The sequence below is a fragment of the Scleropages formosus genome, chromosome 25 (assembly GCF_900964775.1).
Source record: "Scleropages formosus chromosome 25, fSclFor1.1, whole genome shotgun sequence".
In the NCBI taxonomy this organism is placed as follows: domain Eukaryota; kingdom Metazoa; phylum Chordata; class Actinopteri; order Osteoglossiformes; family Osteoglossidae; genus Scleropages; species Scleropages formosus.
Window position 1 is genome coordinate 18,901,659 of NC_041830.1, and position 19,918 is coordinate 18,921,576.

A 19,918-nucleotide genomic window follows, 5' to 3' on the forward strand; every position below is an offset into this window, starting at 1 on the left:
TCAGCAGAATCCTCCTCCTCCTCGTGGCCCGATTCACCTTCCTCTGAGCACTGGCTCCCGTCGCAACACTTTCAAGTGTCCACAATGCAGACAAAGAGGAGAAGGCCGAGGAACTCCGAAAAATAAACTAATGTAAAAAGAGCATAACGGTACCGTGCGATGATGGAAAAGTCTTTTTAAAAAGCACAATCCCAGCAAAAGCCACATTACAGCTGCCAGACAAGTCTTTACAGAAATAAAACTTCCAAGAGCTCAAGTCGAGCGCACCTCTCTGCAATTGCCCTCCGAGCCAATAGGGGGCGGGTAAGAGCGGCCGTGTAGGACCGCCATATTTCAGCTTGGGTCCGGAGTTCTCCGCTCGGTAATCGGCGATAGGATGAGGGGCGTTGCGCATCTTTACAGGATGACCTCACCAACGGTCGGAAATGAATAGGAACTTGTAGAAACAATGGATTTTCACTTGTTGTCGTTTCACTGCTAGTTTCCGCAGTAACCCAAGCGGAGGATTCCATGTCAGGGTGTAATGAGATAAGTCAACTTGGCATTTAGCGGCAATGTTATAATAACTGTGAATTGACTTAAAAATCTTTTTTTTTTTCAAATCTAAAATGCCTGGGGAGGGGGGAGCCAGTGGCACTTGGATCCCCAGAGGAATTTTTTTATACCCTTCCCTTACGGTTTGAAGATTTTTTTCCTTTCTTCCGTGGCCAGTTGGCTTTTTATACTTTTAATTCTTTCACTGGTCTTTCACACTTACACTGAAACTGTGTGTGTCTGTGTGTGTGGGGGTGACTATGGACACACACCGAGTCTCTCTTCCTGCTTGTTACACTCAATATTGGTTCTGTGCCTCACCGTGTGTCATTCGAAACTCCGAGAAGAGACTTTGTTCCTTTTCACTGGCAAACATTAACAGGGCCATAAAGTGGTAATAAATCCATAAAGTTTTCTAGTGAGAGATGAAAGAAATGTCATATAAAATAATGTGTGACTGTTATACAAAGAGGAATTCATCTGTGCGTAAGGACCATGGACACTGAGACACTACACTTGTACCACAACCGCAGGTGCTGCTGCTGGCCTTCACCTTGAGGGTCATCCAATTCTTGAGGGTCACCTGCCCTGCCTGGTATCGGTGACTTTACCACGGTATCGATGACTTCGCCGCTCAAACCCTCTGTCACACTCTACCCGAGACACCTGATCCTTCACTCACATCCCTGATTCATCCGGGTACCACCATGGCAACGGCCTCAGGGAACCAGGGTAATTTGCGCCATAAAACCGTTGTCACCGTTCAGGAGTCATGTGGCACACAGCCCTGCCAATCATTAACTGGTGGCCAGTGGTTCCCCACAACCCCCTCCAGGCAGGATGTGGTCGGGAGACCCATAATACGGCCGGACCAGTGAACGGGGTCGTCTCCATCGCCGGCCACCGTTTGCACCGATGGCTGATTTACCACGTTGACCTCTCAAACACCTGCTGGTGTGTGTCCCCCAGACCTGGCCTCAGCCTGACAGTGAACACACCCCGTTCACACACCTACAATGAGATGCTGAGCGAAGGTTTGTGCCAAACCTCGCTATAAACAAATAAACAAACGCACAAACAGGGCATCCTGCCATCGAAACCAAGAAGAAGGGACGCGCGTGTGCTGACCAGTCAGGACAAGATGAGCCCAATAGAAACGGGCAAGCGGCGGAGGCCCGTCCCTGAGCCGCCATGGCGTTGGCGCCCCTATCAGGCAGGGTGTGGCCGTGACGAGTTTACAGCCCCTAAGCAAAGGGTAAAGTTCCCCTGGGGCGGCGTGCATTAGGACAGTCGGCACAGCGCCACGCTCGTCTGCACTCTGTACGAAGGCCCACTCGGTGACCATGTCCACCGCCGTCGAGGTGACCGGCTTCGTGCTGTGTGTGGCCGCCTGGTTGCTCAGCGGCATGGCGCTTGCCAACGACTACTGGAAGGTGTCTTCGTTCTCGGGCAGTGTGATCACGTCGGCGCGGCAGTACGAGAACCTCTGGCACTCCTGCGCAGAGAGCAGCACCGGCATCACCAATTGCCGCGACTTCGAATCCATGCTCTCGCTGTCGGGTAAGAGGCGCCCTCCAAATACTACGTTTCTTACGCTGCGACTCCTCGACTTACAAACATCGTTGGGACCGGAAGCCTGTTGGTAATGTGATTTGTTTGTAACTCTAAAGCGCTTTGAGGCAACAATTCGCAATGAATAAAAGCTTAACAGTGGAGGTGTGCCTTCATTTATTTAGAGATTAGGTTCTGTCAAAAGTCTTAGATGAAGCTATATTATTGTAAGAAAAATAAATCACTTAATTTTTATTGGCTTCCAGCTACATTAAACATAGATTAAAATGGCCGAAAGTGAAAATCTCCACAAGCTGCCGTTCAGCGCTGACTGTTGACCGATTCCTCAACAGCGCGGCAGTGAGTTGAATGAAGGCGACCCCACACTCCTGTTCTGTTTGGGTGCCCTTTACTGCCACCTATTGGCTCTGAGGGTAAACGCAGGTCACTTCTGCTGCACAACAGATAGGAAGAGGAAGAGAAGAGGAAGAAAGTGCAGTTACAAATAAATCCGTAATTCATAAATGATTTGTGTGTTATAAAACTCGCAACATGAGGAACCAGTGCATTGACTTTCAGAAAGTATTTCATTGTTACAACAGGGCAATGAGCATAAGAACCTGCTGTGCTGCCACTACGTGCTCTACCTGCCCTGCGGTTGTGCTGACTACTCTAACTGCCCCACTGTTTGCGCTAACCGTCCTGCTGTGCGATCAGCCTACATGCAGGCGTGTCGTGCGCTCATGATCATCTCCATGATCCTCGGCCTCATCGGAGTCATCGCCTCCATCATGGGCCTGAAATGCACCAAGATCAGCTCAAGTGCCGATGACACCAAGGCCAAGATGGCCACGACCAGCGGCGCCATCTACATCTTGTCGGGTGAGTGGCGCTTGCGGTGTCGTGGTGAAACACAGTAAGGTAGCACAGCTCAGCCAGAGACGGCCTCTCATTGTGCCCGCAGGCCTGTGTGTGCTGACGGCCGTGAGCTGGTACGCCTCCCGCGTCGTGCAGGACTTCAACAACCCGTTCTACTTCGACCTCAAGTGAGCGACACGGGACGCGCGCACGTACACGTACACGTACACGTACACACACACACACACACACACACACACACACACACACACACACACAGCTTCCCGCTCACGGCTCGGCCCGTCCACAGGTACGAGTTCGGTGCCGGACTCTACATGGGCTGGGGAGCCGCGGGCCTCTCCATGGTGGGAGGAGCCTTCCTCTGCTGCTCCTTCAGAAGGACGATGAAGGGATCGGCGAACGGGTGAGCGCCCGCCCCCCCGCAGGCCGCGATGACCACGGTGACCGGTTACTGATGGCCTGTACCCCGTTTCTCCCGCAGGGGATACTATGACAAGAGGAGCCAAGGCCAAGTGTACAGAGCAGCGGCCGCGTCCGAGGCGTCGAAGGCCTTCGTGTGATGTGTTCGCTGGCACCAGCTTCTTCGCGCTGCTCCTTTTTCCTCTTCTCTCTTTTCCGTGTAATTTCGGCCTCTTTCTTCTTCACTCCTGATGAGCGTTAATCAGAAGCCCATTCAGTTATTAGACATGAATCAGTCGTTTCAGCAGCTTTGTCACGTTTGTTCGTAATAAAATGGTATTTGTTATAAATGCTGAGTGCTTCTGTGTTTATTCAATCAATGCCTGTTCGTGTAAAAGGTATTCGCAATGCGAACGTGTGTGAGCGAGTAAGACTGCACACGCTCACACACGAGCACCACACAGCAATGACTACAGTCAGTGTGGATAAAAGGCTCATAAGGAAAGTGAAAGTAAAACTTTTTCACCTCTCTGTCCACCATTTGAGCTCAAAAACTCGGTCCATTAGACTTGGGTTCGCAAGTGAACTCAATCAGTCAGTGTGATTTCTAAAAATTATTATTATATTATTATTACTATTATTAGTAGAACCTACTTTCGCAATGTTTGGCCGCGCGGTTTGCAACTCTGACGTCAAGGCGCACCCGCCGCCTCAGCGACATTATTAACGTGCGTCATCCGGGGGGGCGGGGCTTTAGGGCCCCCGGCAGGAACGGAGTGGGGGCGGAGCAAGCGAGGATCACATGACGGCATTTCCGCACACCTGAGCAAAGGACCATCGACGTTTTTCATGAAACCCGCCAATGTGTGACTCGGACGTCGCGCGTGTGCACACGACTCTGTGCTGCAGCGCCCTCTGCTGCGACGGTCGCTTTCACTTCCTTTTTAGCACGTTTTGGCGCACTTGCCATCTGATTTTTGCGTTACCAGCAGTCAGCCTACCCAATAAAAGCGTAAAACTCAAACGTGCAGAGGTTGTTTCAGCTCAAAGGTTTTACAGTCACATCCAGGCGACCTTAAAACCGCCAAAAATAAAGAAAGCGATAAACATTTACAGCCCGCTGAGCCACGACATGAGGAGCGACTGCTCAGCCTGCCGTTCCGCAGAGCGACCAGTAGGGGACCGCCTCGAGTGGAGCCAGTAGAGCCAAAATGGCGGACGGTTCGGGAGGATCATGGTGGAAGTAAACAGATCGGCGCACATCGGGAGTTTCTCCTCTCTTTCGCGCGCAAAAGGACAGCAGCTCTCGTGCTCGCAGGCAGCTCGTGCCCTGGGCGGTGAGGATTCGCGTCCGGCTCGGCTCGGCCCGGTCCGGGTCTCAGAAGGGAACTGATGCGGAAGCTCGCTAGTACTAGCCTGTTAGCTTTAGGCTAAAGTTTAGCTTGTTAGCCTCACACAGCTCGTTCGCAGCGCTACGAGTACGATACACAAAACGTTCATTCCACTTTAGTCTTAGTCTGAGTGGATTAATTTTCGAAATCGGTCAGTCGAAGTTGCTCCGTTGTTGAGCAGTCTATGTTTGTGTCTTTTATTAATTAATTTTATTCCGTAGAAACGCTCCGTCACCGTGGCGTGGCTAAGTAAGTGTGTGTGTGTGTGTGTGTGTGTGTGTGTGTGTGTGTGGGCGGGCGGGCGGGCGGCACACTTAGTTTTAAACTCCGAAACTGACATGATGATGCGGGATGAGGAAAACAGGTTAAACTTTAAGTGTAAATGTTGGACTGTGTGTTCTGGTTTTAGCAGTGGAGCATGACTGGTCACCGAGCTGTGTGTGCGCGCGCGCGCTCGCTCAAATAACTGTGTGTTTGGTGTGTGACACATTGCCGTCCACCTGTACCGTGTTTCCCCTGCAGGAGGTGGCGGTGGCGGTGATGTCGGGTTCCGGCAGCAGAGCAGAATGTCTGTGGAAGCGACACATTGCCGAGCAGCTAAAGCTGAGGGACCGTCTGCAAAGACAGGCCTTCGAGGAGATCATACAGCAGTGTACGAGAACGCGGCCTACTGCTTATCCCACCGCTGACACCATCGTCCACACCAGCAACACATTAGTCACCGTTACTGCCATGTCACCCTCGTGGTCTTCGAGGAGCTCGTACAGCACTGTACAAGAACGTGGCCAAGTATCTCAACCATTTAGCCTTTGTAGTCCAGCTCTTATGTATGTGCAGTGTACCTGTACACCTTGAAGGAAACTGATGGGAAAAGTGTGTGTGCATGCGTGCGTGTATTGGACGTGATCGGAATGTGTTCTTCCTGCAGATAATCGCCTGCTGGAAAAGTCTGATCTACAGGCTGTTCTTTCAGAGAGACTCCAGACAGACAAGTTTGACCTTCAGAGCAGGCAGGATCTCAGGTTTGAGGGTGATCATCTCGTCCTGGTGGTGTGTGTTCAGCTGCGATGTGTGTTGGCTCTTCCTGTGTCAGCAAGCTCTCAACTGTGTCACGCAGCCCTGGGGTCGACGCAGGTCGCAGCGATGCTCTGCTCCAGGAGATGGCCCAGATCCGCATCCGGCACCAGGAGGAGCTCACCGAGCTGCACAAGAAGCGAGGCGAGGTGTGTTCCTCCACCAGGCGCCTCCTCCCATGCACACACAGCACTGCAGGACGCCTACCGACGGGAGCAACTCATTGCTGGATAAAAAAACTGTGCACAGGAGTCGACGGCTGACACATAACACTGCTGTGCAGGCAAGCTGTGGCCGGCCTGCTGAGTTGTTTAGGGCTTCAGGTGTCTTTGTTAGCTGTGTCGTCCTTTAGGAACCACAGCGGGTGATCCACTTGGGGTGGACAGTACACACCGTAGAATCACACTGAGGGCTCCACTTATTCAGTTAATTTATTCAGCAGACGCTTTTCTCCAAAGCAACTTCCGGTGAACTCTATGTAGCGTTATCAGCCCAGATTCCTTATTTACCAGGGTGACTTACGCTGCTAGATACACTACTTACAATGGGTCACTCATCTGTACATTAGTGGAACACACGCACTCTCTCTGTGTCACTCAAACACTATGGGTTAACCTGAACAGCATGTCTTTGGACTGTGGGAGGAAACCAGGGCACCCAGAGGACCCACATCAAACCCACGTCCTCTCGCACCACCCACCCTGTGAGACAGCAGCACTACTTGCCGTGTCACCGTACCGCCCGTAGGGCTTCCGTGAGCACTTGTTTCGATTGTAGAAAACGACATAACATTTGTGAAAACCATTCAGTTATAACCTTTATGTTTCTTTTTGTTGTGTTGTAACATTAGCCTGATGTCCACAATGGATGTATATAGTATATATGTTTGATGAGCCCATCATATGTCAGAAATTATACAGAGGGTAACTGCTACACGCTGTTGTCCTTGGGTGCGCAACACTGTAGACAATCCAACTCCACAGATACATCCCTAAAGGTGGAGAGGGACACTTTGTAGCTTTACAGAAAGTAGAAACATGTTTCATGTCATGTTTCATCATAATTATCACAGGAATTCTTGGAAGAAAGATATATGCCACTAAGTGACAGAGCAAGTTATTCTTTAAGGTTAGTTAAGGTTAATGTCTGAAAACTGGGGAATTCAGGGTGTGGTTAGACAGCACAGCACTGTGTGTGTGTTTTTCAGTCGTTTGTCATCTCCTGCTGCCGGTGTGTCACATTCACTGTGCAATAATATGCAAACAACATGCCAACGCCGTGTGTCCAGCTGCGCAGGCCAGGGCTCTCACCGGTGTGGCTCTCTCCCCACAGCTCGCCCAGAACGTGATCCAGCTCAACAACCAGCTGCAGCAGAAGGACAAGGAGATCCAGAGCAACGAGGCCAAGTGGGTTGGGCCCGTGGCACATGTCTGTGCACACGGCTACCCTTGTCTCTGGGTGTGTCTGTGTGCGTGTGTCCATGTCAAAGTGGTCTCTCTGCTGCCACTTGTGCCAGGATGCAGGAGTACCAGCAGAGGATCGCAGAGCTTGAGGGCGAGTGTCGAGAGCTGCGCAGCTCCCTGCAGGACCTGGAGCGAGCCAATCAGACACTGAAGGACGAGTACGATGCCCTGCAGATCACATTCAGCGCCCTGGAGGAGAAGCTGCGGCGCACGACCGAAGACAACCAGGAGCTTGTCTCCCGCTGGATGGCGGAGAAGGCGCAGGAGGCGAACCGCCTCAACGCAGAGAACGAGAAAGACTGCAGGCAGGACACACATGCACACACACAACATTCAGTAACAATAATAGCCATAGTTACAGAATTTCATGTGTTTGTCCAGTTTTAAAACTGATTCTGTGTTAGTTTTGGGGACTGACAGGCCATCTGTGATGTCAATGCTGTTACAGACGCAGGCAAGCCAAACTGCAAAAAGAGCTTGCAGATGCAGCCAAGGAACCCCTGCCGCTCGATCCGTAAGTCTGTGCATGCATGTGTGTGTGTATGTGTGTGAATGAGAACATGCACTGTAGCCTCAGATTCGCCCACAGGGACGACGACATCGAGGTTCTCCCGGAGGAAGCGCCCGAGACCCCTGCTGAGAGCTCCCCTGGCCGAATGGTCAGCCGCACCCCCAGGTGGGCTATTGAGCGGGGATCTTTTGGCCCAGTGGACACAGCTGTTGTGGGAGGAGGAATGATGATCAATCAGTCTTTTGCTCTGTCCATCCCCAGCAAGCGTGCATCACAGCCCCCCCCTGCAGGACTGCTGGACTCCATTTCCAGTATCTTTGGGTAAGCATCCACACTGTCCACCTGCGTGCGCCTGCGTGCGTCTGTGTGTGTGGGTTCATGACAGTGTCGAATCTCAGTAGGCGCCGCTCTGTGAACAGCTCCCCTGACAGCACAGAGACAAACACTGGTGTCTGTGTTGAGGTGCGTGTTCCATCCACGGCTCTGCACGTCTTTGTAAGTATCTCAGCCTCTTCTCTCTCTCTCTCTCTCTCTCTCTCTCTCTCTCTCTCTCTCTCTCTCTCTCTCTCTCTCTCTCTCTCACACACACACACGCTGAGATCCACATTGGTTCCTGGCTTGCTACCTGTGTGTGACTGTGTTTCAGGATGCCCACGACGGTGAGGTGAATGCAGTTCGCTTCAGTCCAGGTTCTCGCCTCCTAGCGACAGGTGGCATGGATCGCAGAGTGAAGCTCTGGGAGGTGGTCTCAGGTCAGTGCATGTGTGTTGTTGTGGGGGGGCGATCAGGAGTGTAACCACTTTGGGATGAGGTCTCACATGACCACTCCCCCATCCCTCCATGCAGGGCGCTGTGAACTCAAGGGGGCGCTAACAGGCAGCAACGCTGGGATTACCAGCATTGAGTTTGACAGTGCAGTGAGTACCTCCAGTTGTGCACGTGCGTGTGTTAGTGTACTTAGTGAGTGTTTGGTCTCTCTGCAACATGTCTCTGTCCCCAGGGCTCCTACTTACTCGCTGCCTCTAATGACTTTGCCAGCAGGATCTGGACTGTGGATGATTATCGTCTGCGGGTAGGTGTGTGTGTGTGTGTCTGTGTCTGTGTGTCTTTGTCTGTGTATGCGTGCCCTGATCGCACTCCTCTCGCCTCCAGCACACGCTCACGGGTCACAGCGGGAAGGTGCTCTCTGCTCGCTTCCTGCTGGACAACGCGCGCATTGTGTCCGGGAGCTATGACCGCACTCTTAAGCTGTGGGACCTGCGCAGTAAAGTCTGTAAGAACCTCTCTTCCTGTCCTTGAGGATTCGTTTCTTTTTATAGCCCTGTGTAATGTCGTGGCACGTATATTTGAGTTGTGGTTCAATATAAGTTTTTTTTTTTTTTTTTTTTTTTTTTTTTTGTACACACAGCCTAGTAATAATTATAGTATTGAATCTGCTCATTTATTGGTCATATTGTGTCTACCTGAGGGACTCACTATGTCAGTAACTAGTAATAGCGGTGACAGTTGTGATAAAGATGCACGATTCGCTCTCTCTTCACCATTTCCTGCACTTGTCCCTCACAGGTATGAAGACGGTGTTTGCAGGATCCAGCTGTAATGATATTGTATGCACTGAGCAATGTGTCATGAGTGGCCACTTTGATAAGAAAGTACGATTTTGGGACATCAGGTGAGCTGGGATGCGACCTGCACCTGTGCGATATCAAATGTTGCAATATGGTTTTGATTGGCTGTGTGCTTCGGGTTTTGTCTGGCTCTCTGTGCGTCGGATTCTGTCTGCTGTTAGGTCGGAGAGCATCGTTCGGGAGTTAGAGCTTCTGGGCCGCGTCACATCGCTTGACCTGAACCACGACCGAACAGAACTGCTCACCTGTTCCCGTGACGACATAGTGAAGATCATTGATCTGCGTAGCAACGCTATGCGCCAGACCTTCAGGTGAGCTCACTGAGGTCACAGGGTCAGAGTTCAATTCTGCTGACAGATACTCAGTTTCCTTTCTCTTTCACTCTAGTGCACAGGGGTTCAAGTGTGGCTCAGACTGGACAAGGGTGACCTTCAGGTGAGATGGTGTGTGTGTGTGTGTGTGTGTGGGTGGGTGCACCGTTGAGGTGGGATGAGTGTGAACAGCCGTTTCCCCTCAGTCCTGACGGCGGGTATGTGGCGGCGGGATCAGCAGACGGGACCTTGTACGTGTGGAACGTGCTGAGCGGGAAGGTGGAGCGAACCCTGGACAAACACCACAGGTACCCGTTGCTGCTGCCCCCCCTTGCTCCTGCCTTGTGTCTTCTCTTTGCTGCTCCCTGTTGACTCTCCTTTGTCCTGCAGCTCTGCTATCAACGCAGTGTCCTGGTCACCATCAGGGAGCCACGTGGTCAGTGTGGAGAAGGGCAGCAAGGTGGTACTCTGGTCTGACATGTGATCGCCCTGCTGCTTCCTCATTGGTCAGCCCAAGATGGATGGCGGAACGGTCTGATGGACGGACCGCCCTCTCGTGCTGGAGAGACACTGTGGAGACTTCCCCTTCTGGGGGACTGTGGGCTGTGACCTCTGCTGCTTACAGCCATCTACGTGCACTTAATGTTCACTTTGTCCATATATCACTATAAACACAGATACTGTCTCACCGTGCTGAACGAGTTCCTAATGAGTGTGTGTGTGTTGCATGCGGTGGTGGGGAGCCGGTCAGTCGGCCTGCGTCCCCCTCTCTGGAAGACGGGGGTTTGAGTGCGCTGCCCTGGAAGCATCATCCTACCAGGCTTGTCACGGTGGTGCGGAGGCAAGTGTGGTGGTGGGCGGAGCTGCAGGCGCTCTCAGTGCTTGCAACGCACACCTTCACCGCAGCTGAAGTCCCAGAAGCCTCGAGGACCGCTGTGTCACACGTCTGTGTGAAGCGCAGGGTGTCCCTTGGATTGAGGCGTGTTTGCACAGCACTTGTTGGGGTAACTTCCGACTCTGGGGGTGCCGTTGAGCCAGAGGAACTCTGAGCTTATTTAACTGTAAATATTGATATTATAATAATAAAAGGCAGATCTCCTGCAGAAGTGTCATGTCTGGGTCATGCGTGTCCTTGTTCCCTGATTCCCTGAATGCCAGATGGAGTAAATACCAGTGAACCAACAAGCTGCTTAAACTGGAAGTTACACCATTTAGTTTAAACCCATTAGGTTAGTGCCAAACATAATGTATCTGACTCTTTGCTCCACTCGCAGTAAGTTGCACTACTTTATCCATTTATTCAGTGGGGTCATTTTGTCATAAAGATGACATTTTGCTCATAGCCTCTGTGTAATGTGCATTTTCTAGAACTTCTCAAGTAGCGTTTACCCTCCCAGCCAATAGGTGTCAGTAAAGGGCACCCATACGGAACAGGTGCACGGAACTCCTTTGTTCAGCTCACAGCCACAGTGTTTACAGCTCCTGTCTGCTGTTCCAGGGTGTCGGTGGTCAATGATGAGATGAGGAACGTTGCGCATATTTGGGGTTGAATCGGTCACCACTTAGCACTGAAAAAGAGTTTGTGCAGCTCGAGGCTAATGGAAAAAAAAGTCCGATTGGGGTTTTTTCCGCTTGCTTTCATCATTTGTCACGTTTTTGCCCGCTTCTGCCCCTCCGTGCTTCTTGGGTGGGATGTTTGTCCAGCACCGAGTGTGGCACTGAGATTTGCTCCGATGAAGGTCATCCCTAAGAGCTCTGTCTGCTGACACAGACAGCGCAGGATTAGCGTTCAGGGTCAGTCCCCCTGACTGGCAACCTTCGCTGACCCCATCCCCCACTGTGTACCCTGCAGCCTCCACACTCACTGACCCAGCAGAGGAAGGGTGCCCCCTGCTGCTCCTTGACCATTCCTGACCTCTAGGAAATGACAGTGCTGCAAATCCACAGCACTGCTGAGCAAGGGGAATGAGCCTAATACGCAGAGTCGGATGTGTGTTGTGTGTCCTGTGGGGAGCTCACCTGTCCTCACACCATTGGCTGGATCACAGCGAGGCTGCACAGGTACCCGTGGCCGATTGGATGCACTACAACGAGAGGTAAAATGTACAAATAGCCTGTTGTGTCGCCAGCTCTCACTGCAGACGGGCTCGGCGACCTCCCGACCTCGCTCTTCGAAGGTTGGTGCGTGCGTGCGCGCGCTGGAGGGCAGATTCAATTGAAGGTGTGTCTTTCAGGACTTTTAATTCTCAGACGTCAATCATGAGCACAAAACAGGTTGTGTTCAAGAAGTTGTCCCGGGACAAGTCGGTAAGTGGCGCCTGTGTGCGTGTGTGTGTGTGTGTGTGTGTGCATGCACATCCCTGCCAGCCAACCATCCCCCCCATCCAACTCCCCATGTGTGAAGCCCTCCGAATTCAGGAGGTGGTATAGTTGACAGTACCAGTACTCAGGTGCTGGCAGATGTACGTATGGTAACCTAGTGAACCATGAAGAGGGTTAAGAAACGGTGATTGTCTGCTCAGTGCAGCATGTAAACGGCGCAATAGCTGCTTTTCTTCATGGTGGTGGTGATGTGTCGGGCCATCAGGACATCTGAGCCTCCTGACACCTCAGCGCCACCTGTCCCATCATCAGTCAGGGATGCACACCGGTGTCCTCTCTGCCCTAGGTTGGCATCTACATGGGGAAGAGGGACTTTGTGGACCACTGTGACTTCGTGGAACCGGTTGGTGAGTCTGTTCACACGGAGGATGGATGTGGGAAAAGTACTTTTTCACGAAGGAATCCCACACTCTCGTTCTCGCGGAGGAATCGCGTGTTTGCATGGACAGATGGGACAATGTTCTCGTGGAGAAATGTTGACATGCGTTTCTAAGGTGCGTCTCTGGAACTTGCACAGATGGCGTTGTGATTGTGGACCCCAAGCTCCTCCAAGGAAAGAAAGGTAGGGAAGGACACGCCTGGGGAAACGCACACATCGTCACCCTTTCTCGTGTGGAAACGTTTCTAGTTTAATCCGTGACTATGTTTGCTGCGTATAAAAGAAAGAACGTGGAGCAGCGGCTCTTTCGGCACGGCGTCGCCTATGGCCTTGCTTCGGCTTCCTTCCCGCAGCGTTCGTCGTGTTGTGCTGCACGTTCCGCTACGGCCGCGACGACGACGACAACGTCCTGGGCATCAAGTTCTGCAGGGAGCTGCACCGGAGCAGCCAGCAGGTGTTTCCGCCGCTCCTGGACCGCGAGCGCAACGTCCACACCGGGCTGCAGGAGAAGCTGCTGCACAAGCTGGGCTGCAACGCTTACCCCTTCTTCTTCGAGGTGGGGATGGGGCCACTGGGGGGCTTGGCTCTGGTGTGTGTGGCACATGTAAACTTGTGTGTTCTGTACCCCCACCCATCAGTTCCCGGACAACCTGCCCTGCTCCGTGGCACTGCAACCGGCTCCTACGGACGTTGGCAAGGTGGGGGGGGGGGGGGGGGGGGGGGGTGAGTGGGGGGGCGGTGGGGGGGGGCGAGCGAACTGTATCGGGGTTCTCAAGGCAACCGCCGTGTTCATGTCCCTCCAGAAATGCGCCGTGGAGTTCGAAGTGAAGGCTTTCTGCGCCAAGGGCCATGACGACAAGGTGCAGAAGAGGTGAGTGCCGCTGGCAGTGGGGGGACGGGACAGGACTCCCTGCCTCCGTGGACTCGCTCACCGCAGCCTCTCGCCTCCCATCCACGCGTGTGCAGGAGCTCCGTGAGCCTGGCCATCCGCAAAGTCCAGTACGCCCCGGAGCGCGGGGGAGCGCCCCCCTCGGTTGAGCTGAGCCGCGAGTTCGGCGCCTCCGAGAAGGCGCTGCACGTGGAGGCGTGCTTGGAGAAGCAGGTGGGCGTGTCCTCGTGAAGGCGTGCGTGCCTTGCTCCCGTGTTCCCGGCGCGCTGTGACCTCTGGCCTCTTCCGCAGACCTACTATCACGGCGAGCCCATCGGTGTCCACGTGAACATCAGCAATGGCTCCAGCAAGACGGTGAAGAACATCATCGTGATGGGTGAGCTGTCGGGGAGGGAGGCGTGCGTGTGACACGAGGGTGTACAGCAGGCATGTACTGCGCTGACACCCCCCGTGTCCATGACCTTACAGTGGAGCAGGTGGCCAACGTGGTGCTCTACTCCAATGACAGCTACGCCGAGACCGTTGCCACGGTGGAGACGCCGTGAGTCCTGCTGAGCCGAGGGCTTCTCGCACGCGCACACACACTCGCGGTGGTCACAGCTGACGATGTCCGTGTTTTTACCACACTGCACTCCGTACACTGTCCACATGGCATAATGATAAGACCTTTTGGCCAAGCGAGGAATCGGCGCTGCTCAGACATGTTGAACACAGAAAAACACACGCTGCTCGTGTGGCACAGAGTAACGGCGCAGTGAGAAAGTTAAACGGAGACCGTACACAGAACGAACACCGTACGCGCAGTGCCTCTGCTGCGTTTCCACGGAGACGCTCCCAGTGTCGCCACTCTCGCTCTGCCCAGGGACACGGTGGAGTCGGGTGCGAGCCTGCAGGCCACGTACACCATCCTGCCTCTACTGGCTAACAACCGCAAGCAGCGCGGCATCGCCCTGGACGGCAAGCTGAAGCACGAGGACACGAACCTGGCCTCCTCGAGCATGTGAGCGCACCCTGGGATGTGTGTGTGTGTGTGTGTGTGTGTGTGTGTGTGTGTGTGTGTGTGTGTGTGTGTGTGTGTGTGTCCTGCCGGACGGACGCGCGGTGTGCGTTTCTCACAGAGTGAGCACGCTTACGTGTGTGTGTCTCTTCCGTAGCGTGAAAGACGGAGTTCTGCCGGAGGTCCTCGGAATCCTGGTATCCTACCGGCTGCTGGTGAAGCTCGTCGTCGGGGGGTCAGTCTAAGGCTGGGTGTGTGTGTGAGCGTGTGTGTTGTTCAAGATTATCACTGTTTAAAATGTGCGTGCGATTATAGGACTTTGAAAGTAACCACATTTCCATTCTTTTGTTTATAGGGTGTTTGGGACCAGGTAAGAAAGTTGTGTGTGCGTGCGCCGCCCACGCATTCCTACTTTGCTGTCAGACACATACCGTGTTGTGATATGTTCCCGCTGTTTGAGATGAAACTGCAGACTGACACCACCAAACTTTGTATGTGTGTGTGTGTGTGTGTTTCAGTGACATCCACGTGGAGCTACCTTTCTGGCTGATGCACCCAAAACCTGACTTAGGTAGAGTACCACGGAGTTTGTATCTCTGTCTGCCTGTCTGTCCCCATCTATGTGTTTCTGGGTGTCTGTCTGCTGGTTTAAATACTGCTCTCTCTCTCCCTGATGCCCCACCCATCCTGCACACACAGACAGGTGAGCTCTTTGAGCTGCTGCTCTTGGTCGCGGGGAGGGGGGGTCACATGTTTCTTTGTCTGTCTGAGCTCACCTCATGTGTGTGTGTGTGTGTGCGTGCGTGTGTGTGTGCGTGTGCGTGTGTGCGTGTGTGCGTGTGCGCGCGCGCCTGCACCACTGCAGCAACCAGGATGAGGAGCTCGTCTTCCAGGACTTCAGACGCGGGGACTTGAAAGGGGTGGCAGACAATGCAGACGAGGGCAGCGCGTCCCCTGCAGAGCCCTGAGGAAACCGCACAGCAACAGCAGCGACGGTGGTGGTGGCCCCCCCGCCTAGTCACTTAGTATGGCATGAGCTGCTGCCTGGGCTCAATGGGGGTCAGTGGGGCTCACTATGCCCCTCCCTCCTTTTGCAGTCACTTTGTGTGTGAGGACAGGTGAGCGGGTGCAGAGAGCGCCACTTTGTCCCGCTTAGAAGAAGTTGATATGCAATAATTTAGCTGCAATAAAAAGCATATAGAATAATGCAAAGTAATGTCTGGGCCCATTTGTTCATCCTTTATTTTATATTGGCTCAAGAACACAGAGCAGAAGTCCAAAATAAAGTTAATTAACATAAGCTATATAAACTAAATAAAAACCAAGTGGATCCTGGAGGAAGACCCCAGGGGAGTGGTCAGGGAGCCCTTTATAGCATCACTGCCCCGTGGCGTCAGCCTCGGACAAATCTGTCACGTGCTAAACACGGAAGAGCATGTGTGCCAGGACTCCAACGACAGCACCTGTGTGCAGGAGCAGCCGTGTTTGGTTTGTGCCAGCGGACACACTCGGACAGGCCTCCCCTCCACGCTGCTCCGGATGTCATTCTTACTTATTCAATGCGATCGCTTTCCCGCGGCACAATGGAGGAGTGTCTCACCGAGTCTCCCTCATGGACCGCGCTCAGTCGGACAAAACAGACGGTCATGAGCGCAACTGTGAGCAGGACCGTGGGGGGGGGGGGGTTGCGGGGGGTGGAGCCACAGAGAGCGAGCAAGGGATGAATTCCATGGAAGACAGGAAGCGAGGGGGGGGACACTTTTATTCCACGACCATTTGGGCTACAGAGACAATGTCATGTGAGGGCACTGGCCACAGAGTGTAGCTAACTAGTCGGTGGGGGGGGGCAGTAACCCCTGGCCTTATAGGCTTCTATGGGGGCGGGGAGGTCGTTCCAGGTTCAGGCACTGGGTTAGCTGTCGGTCCATGTGCCGCTTCAGGTCCATCCCAGCTGTAGTCTCCCTGCATGGGGGCGCTGAAGTCTCGGAACACTGGCAGCTCACAGGTGTCGGGGTAGAGCAGGTAGCCGCTGAAGGTGCTGCTGGTCTCGGCCGCTGTGAACATGCCATTGTAGAAGTCCTTGACCTGCAGCCACACCTGGTCCCTCGCCGCCAGGTGCAGCACCATGAGCTGCGAGACACCGACGTTGTCGCTGAGCGACGTGGACCTCGCCACGGGGCGGAAGTTGGCATACAGCCCCACTTTGAGGGGCCTCCCGAAGACGGCCAGGTTGTAGCTGAAGACATAGGTGCCGTTGACGGGAGCCTGGTAGACGCCCATATCTGGGTTGTAGTTGTTCTGCACGTTGTAGAGCACTCGCCTGAAGGCCACCGGTTGGTCTGCCATCGGGTAGTTGACATCCAGAGCAGCCGAGAAGGCCGACTGGATGGTGGGACTGCAGGGCCCTGGCAAACCCTCCTCACCTATGTCCCCCTTTTGCCCGTTGAGGCCCGGTGGCCCCTGGAAGCCCTGCTCCCCTTTGTCACCCGGACTTCCCGGTGCTCCTTTATCGCCCTTCTCCCCCTCGACTCCATCGCGGCAGTTACACATGCCCTCTGGCCCTTGGTCTCCCTTCGGCCCCTGTGGACCCGGCAACCCTGTAGGACCCATCAGTCCCATGTCGCCCTTCTGGCCCTGTGGTCCCATTAGCCCCTGTACCCCTTGCAAACCCCTGGGTCCCACAGGTCCCGGTGCACCCTGCTCCCCCCGCGGCCCCTCTATGGTCGAGCAGGTGTCGGGACATTCTCCAGGCTCCCCCGGGGGCCCTGCTTCTCCATGAGGTCCCATCATACCTTGGTCCCCCTTGTCTCCTGGAGAAGATGAGAAGCAGAGATGAGCAGGTGCTTCACGAGAGATGAGCGACAGAAAGTCGTCCCGCCTCCCAGCCACGGTTCAAGCGCACTACCTTTGAAGCCGCGATCTCCCTTCGGGCCAGGGAAGCCCTGAAGGCCCTCATCTCCCTTGTCTCCATCATCACCTTTCTGTCCTGTGGGGCACACGGCCATCGCACTGTCATCGCATGAGTCACTAATAGCACTGGAAAGGAGAATCCCCAAAACAGCACAACCTACATGCCCCCACCCCCAGTACAGTATAGCAAGTTTATTTACAAATAAGAAAGTTGCAGACAAATAAAGGTTCCAGATGAGAAAAGCTAGTTTGTTTGCTTTCTAGCCTCGTGGATGATCATCACAGTAATAAAAATCGTTTCTCCTGTAGCGTCATGTGTGTCCTGAGCGATGATGCATGTAGTGATGACAGGCGTATGACTGACTGATGACCGACTGCTAGCATTGATTGACTGATGGCTGAATTATTTATAACTCAGTCTAACTGACCGATCGATGAATTGAACTGACTGAGTAATGACTCTGTATTTCTGAGTGGTTGATCGTTCCCTGTAAGTGATCGATGGGTGGACTGTATAAAGTACCGATTTTAGCATCTCGTTTAGGACGTCTGGCAAACTTGCGCCAACGTGTTTTGCGTTGAAATGTTAAATTTTTTGTCCTCGACACAAAATGAACCGCGTATCGGAACACCGGAGTCATAGTGCGATGTGCTGTCGTGCCGTCGTCATCGAGCTCTTACCCTTCAGTCCCCTGGGGCCCATAAAGCCCGGGCGGCCCCTCAGCCCAGTGAATCCTCTCGTCCCTGGGCTCCCAGGGCGGCCTATGGGGAGCAAGCGGAGAACGGGACACGTCGGGGATTAGGACAGTTAGCACTGTTAGGACGGCTCGGCTCACTGTGCCGAGGAGGAGAAGCAGGAGAGTGCCCCACCTGGCAGCCCGCTGCTTCCTTTCTCGCCCTTGGCTCCCGGGGAGCCCTTGCAGTACCAACAGACGCAGGACCAGGGGATGACCGGGAGCTGCACGTCCGGGGCCTCCATCAGCATCTGGCATAAGGCTGGGTCTACATCTCCGGGCTGCACAGGGCCCATGTCCCCCATGTCCCCAAACAGGCGACTCGAGCGCGTCAAATTGCCGCCATTGGGGAAGCCGTCTTCAAGGCCGGTGGGAGGCATGATCATCGCCACGGAAACAGAGAGCAAAAGCAGCACTCCCAAGAGGGAATGCGGGGTCTTCGGCCCCTGCGGAGGAGCGGACGGACAGCAGTGAGCAGCACCGAGCAGCAGTCGCACCCCCATCGAGCTTAGCCTGAGCTCCGCTTCCACGGTTGCCATCTAAATGCTTTCTGATCATGTCAGACACCCAGATCTCCTAGTGTATCATCTTTTTAAAAGGGGATTTAAAAAAAAAACATGTTACAACCCATTGAATAGCAGTTTGTGGGGACAACACATTTCCATCTTCCCTCATTTTTGGTTTGCTCAGAGCTAATAAAATACTGAAATAAAAAGTCTTACTTCTTTATTGTCCCTGCTTGTTTGTTATACTGAGCCTGACCAGTGAATATGGGTCGTGTTGCAGAGCTGTGAGATCTGGCATGGGTTCGAATTCAGCTCACAGGTGTGTGGAGTTCGCATTTTCTCCCCGCATCCAAAAGGGAAGGATGTACAGAAGAAAGCAGTAGTAAACAACCTCCTTAGCATGAAAAGCAAGGCAGTAGCTGCCGTGAGTCCCATTGGCCCACTCTAACCAGTAAATAACCGGCTGTATTGTTTACCTTTTACTGACTTGGCCTGAAAGGAACGACTCTGAAATGGTCCGAGTCCTACGTATCTGGTCGATCTTACCAGGTTGTGTGGCAGGGCTCCCGCTAACCTCCTCAGCCTCTCTCCACTGGTGTTCCGCAGGGCTCGTTACTCGGCCCCCTACTCTTCTCCATGTACACCTCTTCCCTCACTCCTGCCATCGTCTCCCGCGGATTCTCCTACCTCTGCTCTGCTACATCGACAATTCCAGCTCCACTGTCTGCTAAATGAGTAACTGTCAATGTAAATGTTATTGATCGGGTCATAGTGTCAAAAGTGACTTTAGAGCGAACAAAAGCCACACACAGTTACATCTGTCTGTTGAGGAGCTGCTGTATTTGCAAAATCTGTCTTTTTCTAATGGTTTACTTGCTTTAAAGCATATGCATTAAAGTCATGGTAATTATTTTGAGAGCACACGTTTCATTAAACTTATGTGAGTGCATTAATAACATTTATATTCAGATTTATTGTAAAAGTGTGACATTTTTCCCACTGGTTCCTAACTTCCTCTTTTAAAATTTTCCTCATTCAGAAGTGACTTACAGCCAAGCTATTTAGTCCCGTTGACAGTCTGACACTTGCACTTTGTCCAACAAAGTCAGCGCTGGAGGCCCCTGCAATCACCTGCCCGGGTACTTCCTTCGCCTGTAGCTCACCTGTCCAGGTGCTCCAGCAGCAAGTAGCTCACCTGTCCAGCCAAGGCCCTGTCCAGGTGTGTGCTGCAGTGGAAGGTGATGTGGCAGAGAGAGGCACACTCACCAGAAGAGCAGAGCTCTGACTCATCTCCTGCAAGCCTGGTGCGCTCGAAATGAGAGACTCGGCTCAGCAGCGACTCCATTTAAGAGCGTCGCCGCAAACTCATCGCCAGGTGCA

At 53.3% G+C, this 19,918-nt stretch overlaps 4 protein-coding genes across 5 annotated transcripts; 3 read left to right on the forward strand and 1 right to left on the reverse strand.

Annotated features, from left to right (window-relative positions):
- The first annotated feature begins 1,394 nt into the window (after window positions 1-1,394).
- On the forward strand, window positions 1,395-3,661 carry cldn15la (claudin 15-like a). Its single transcript, XM_029249379.1, has 5 exons — window positions 1,395-2,094; window positions 2,803-2,967; window positions 3,050-3,131; window positions 3,254-3,367; window positions 3,446-3,661. Exons 1-5 carry the CDS (start codon window positions 1,878-1,880, stop codon window positions 3,522-3,524), a joined length of 657 nt encoding a protein of 218 aa, XP_029105212.1. The 5' UTR covers window positions 1,395-1,877; the 3' UTR covers window positions 3,525-3,661.
- A 747-nt stretch (window positions 3,662-4,408) lies between these two features.
- On the forward strand, window positions 4,409-10,847 carry LOC108926822 (autophagy-related protein 16-1-like). Of its 2 annotated transcripts, none has more exons than XM_018739781.2 (19): window positions 4,409-4,700; window positions 5,277-5,406; window positions 5,683-5,776; window positions 5,872-5,977; window positions 7,161-7,234; window positions 7,345-7,596; window positions 7,740-7,805; window positions 7,881-7,967; window positions 8,064-8,123; window positions 8,201-8,297; window positions 8,449-8,554; window positions 8,649-8,719; window positions 8,803-8,874; window positions 8,955-9,075; window positions 9,369-9,474; window positions 9,592-9,741; window positions 9,818-9,865; window positions 9,948-10,049; window positions 10,132-10,847. In XM_018739781.2, the coding sequence occupies exons 2-19, from the start codon at window positions 5,295-5,297 to the stop codon at window positions 10,223-10,225; spliced, it is 1,818 nt and encodes a 605-aa protein (XP_018595297.1). In that variant the 5' UTR covers window positions 4,409-4,700; window positions 5,277-5,294; the 3' UTR covers window positions 10,226-10,847. The 2 variants fall into 2 exon arrangements, with proteins under 2 accessions (XP_018595297.1, XP_018595298.1); XM_018739782.2 differs by having other exon boundaries at window positions 8,204-8,297.
- Window positions 10,848-11,909: 1,062 nt separating this feature from the next.
- LOC108926826 (S-arrestin-like) lies at window positions 11,910-15,563 on the forward strand. Its single transcript, XM_029249376.1, has 14 exons — window positions 11,910-12,048; window positions 12,410-12,470; window positions 12,641-12,685; window positions 12,856-13,058; window positions 13,141-13,200; window positions 13,306-13,373; window positions 13,469-13,604; window positions 13,683-13,767; window positions 13,860-13,932; window positions 14,254-14,391; window positions 14,546-14,623; window positions 14,744-14,758; window positions 14,907-14,978; window positions 15,254-15,563. The coding sequence occupies exons 1-14, from the start codon at window positions 12,001-12,003 to the stop codon at window positions 15,354-15,356; spliced, it is 1,185 nt and encodes a 394-aa protein (XP_029105209.1). The 5' UTR covers window positions 11,910-12,000; the 3' UTR covers window positions 15,357-15,563.
- Window positions 15,564-16,233: 670 nt separating this feature from the next.
- Window positions 16,234-18,604, reverse strand: LOC114909502 (collagen alpha-1(VIII) chain-like). Its single transcript, XM_029249374.1, has 4 exons — window positions 18,169-18,604; window positions 17,980-18,060; window positions 17,294-17,374; window positions 16,234-17,198 (listed from the first exon to the last, which is right to left on the reverse strand). The coding sequence occupies exons 1-4, from the start codon at window positions 18,569-18,571 to the stop codon at window positions 16,261-16,263; spliced, it is 1,503 nt and encodes a 500-aa protein (XP_029105207.1). The 5' UTR covers window positions 18,572-18,604; the 3' UTR covers window positions 16,234-16,260.
- Window positions 18,605-19,918: the final 1,314 nt, after the last annotated feature.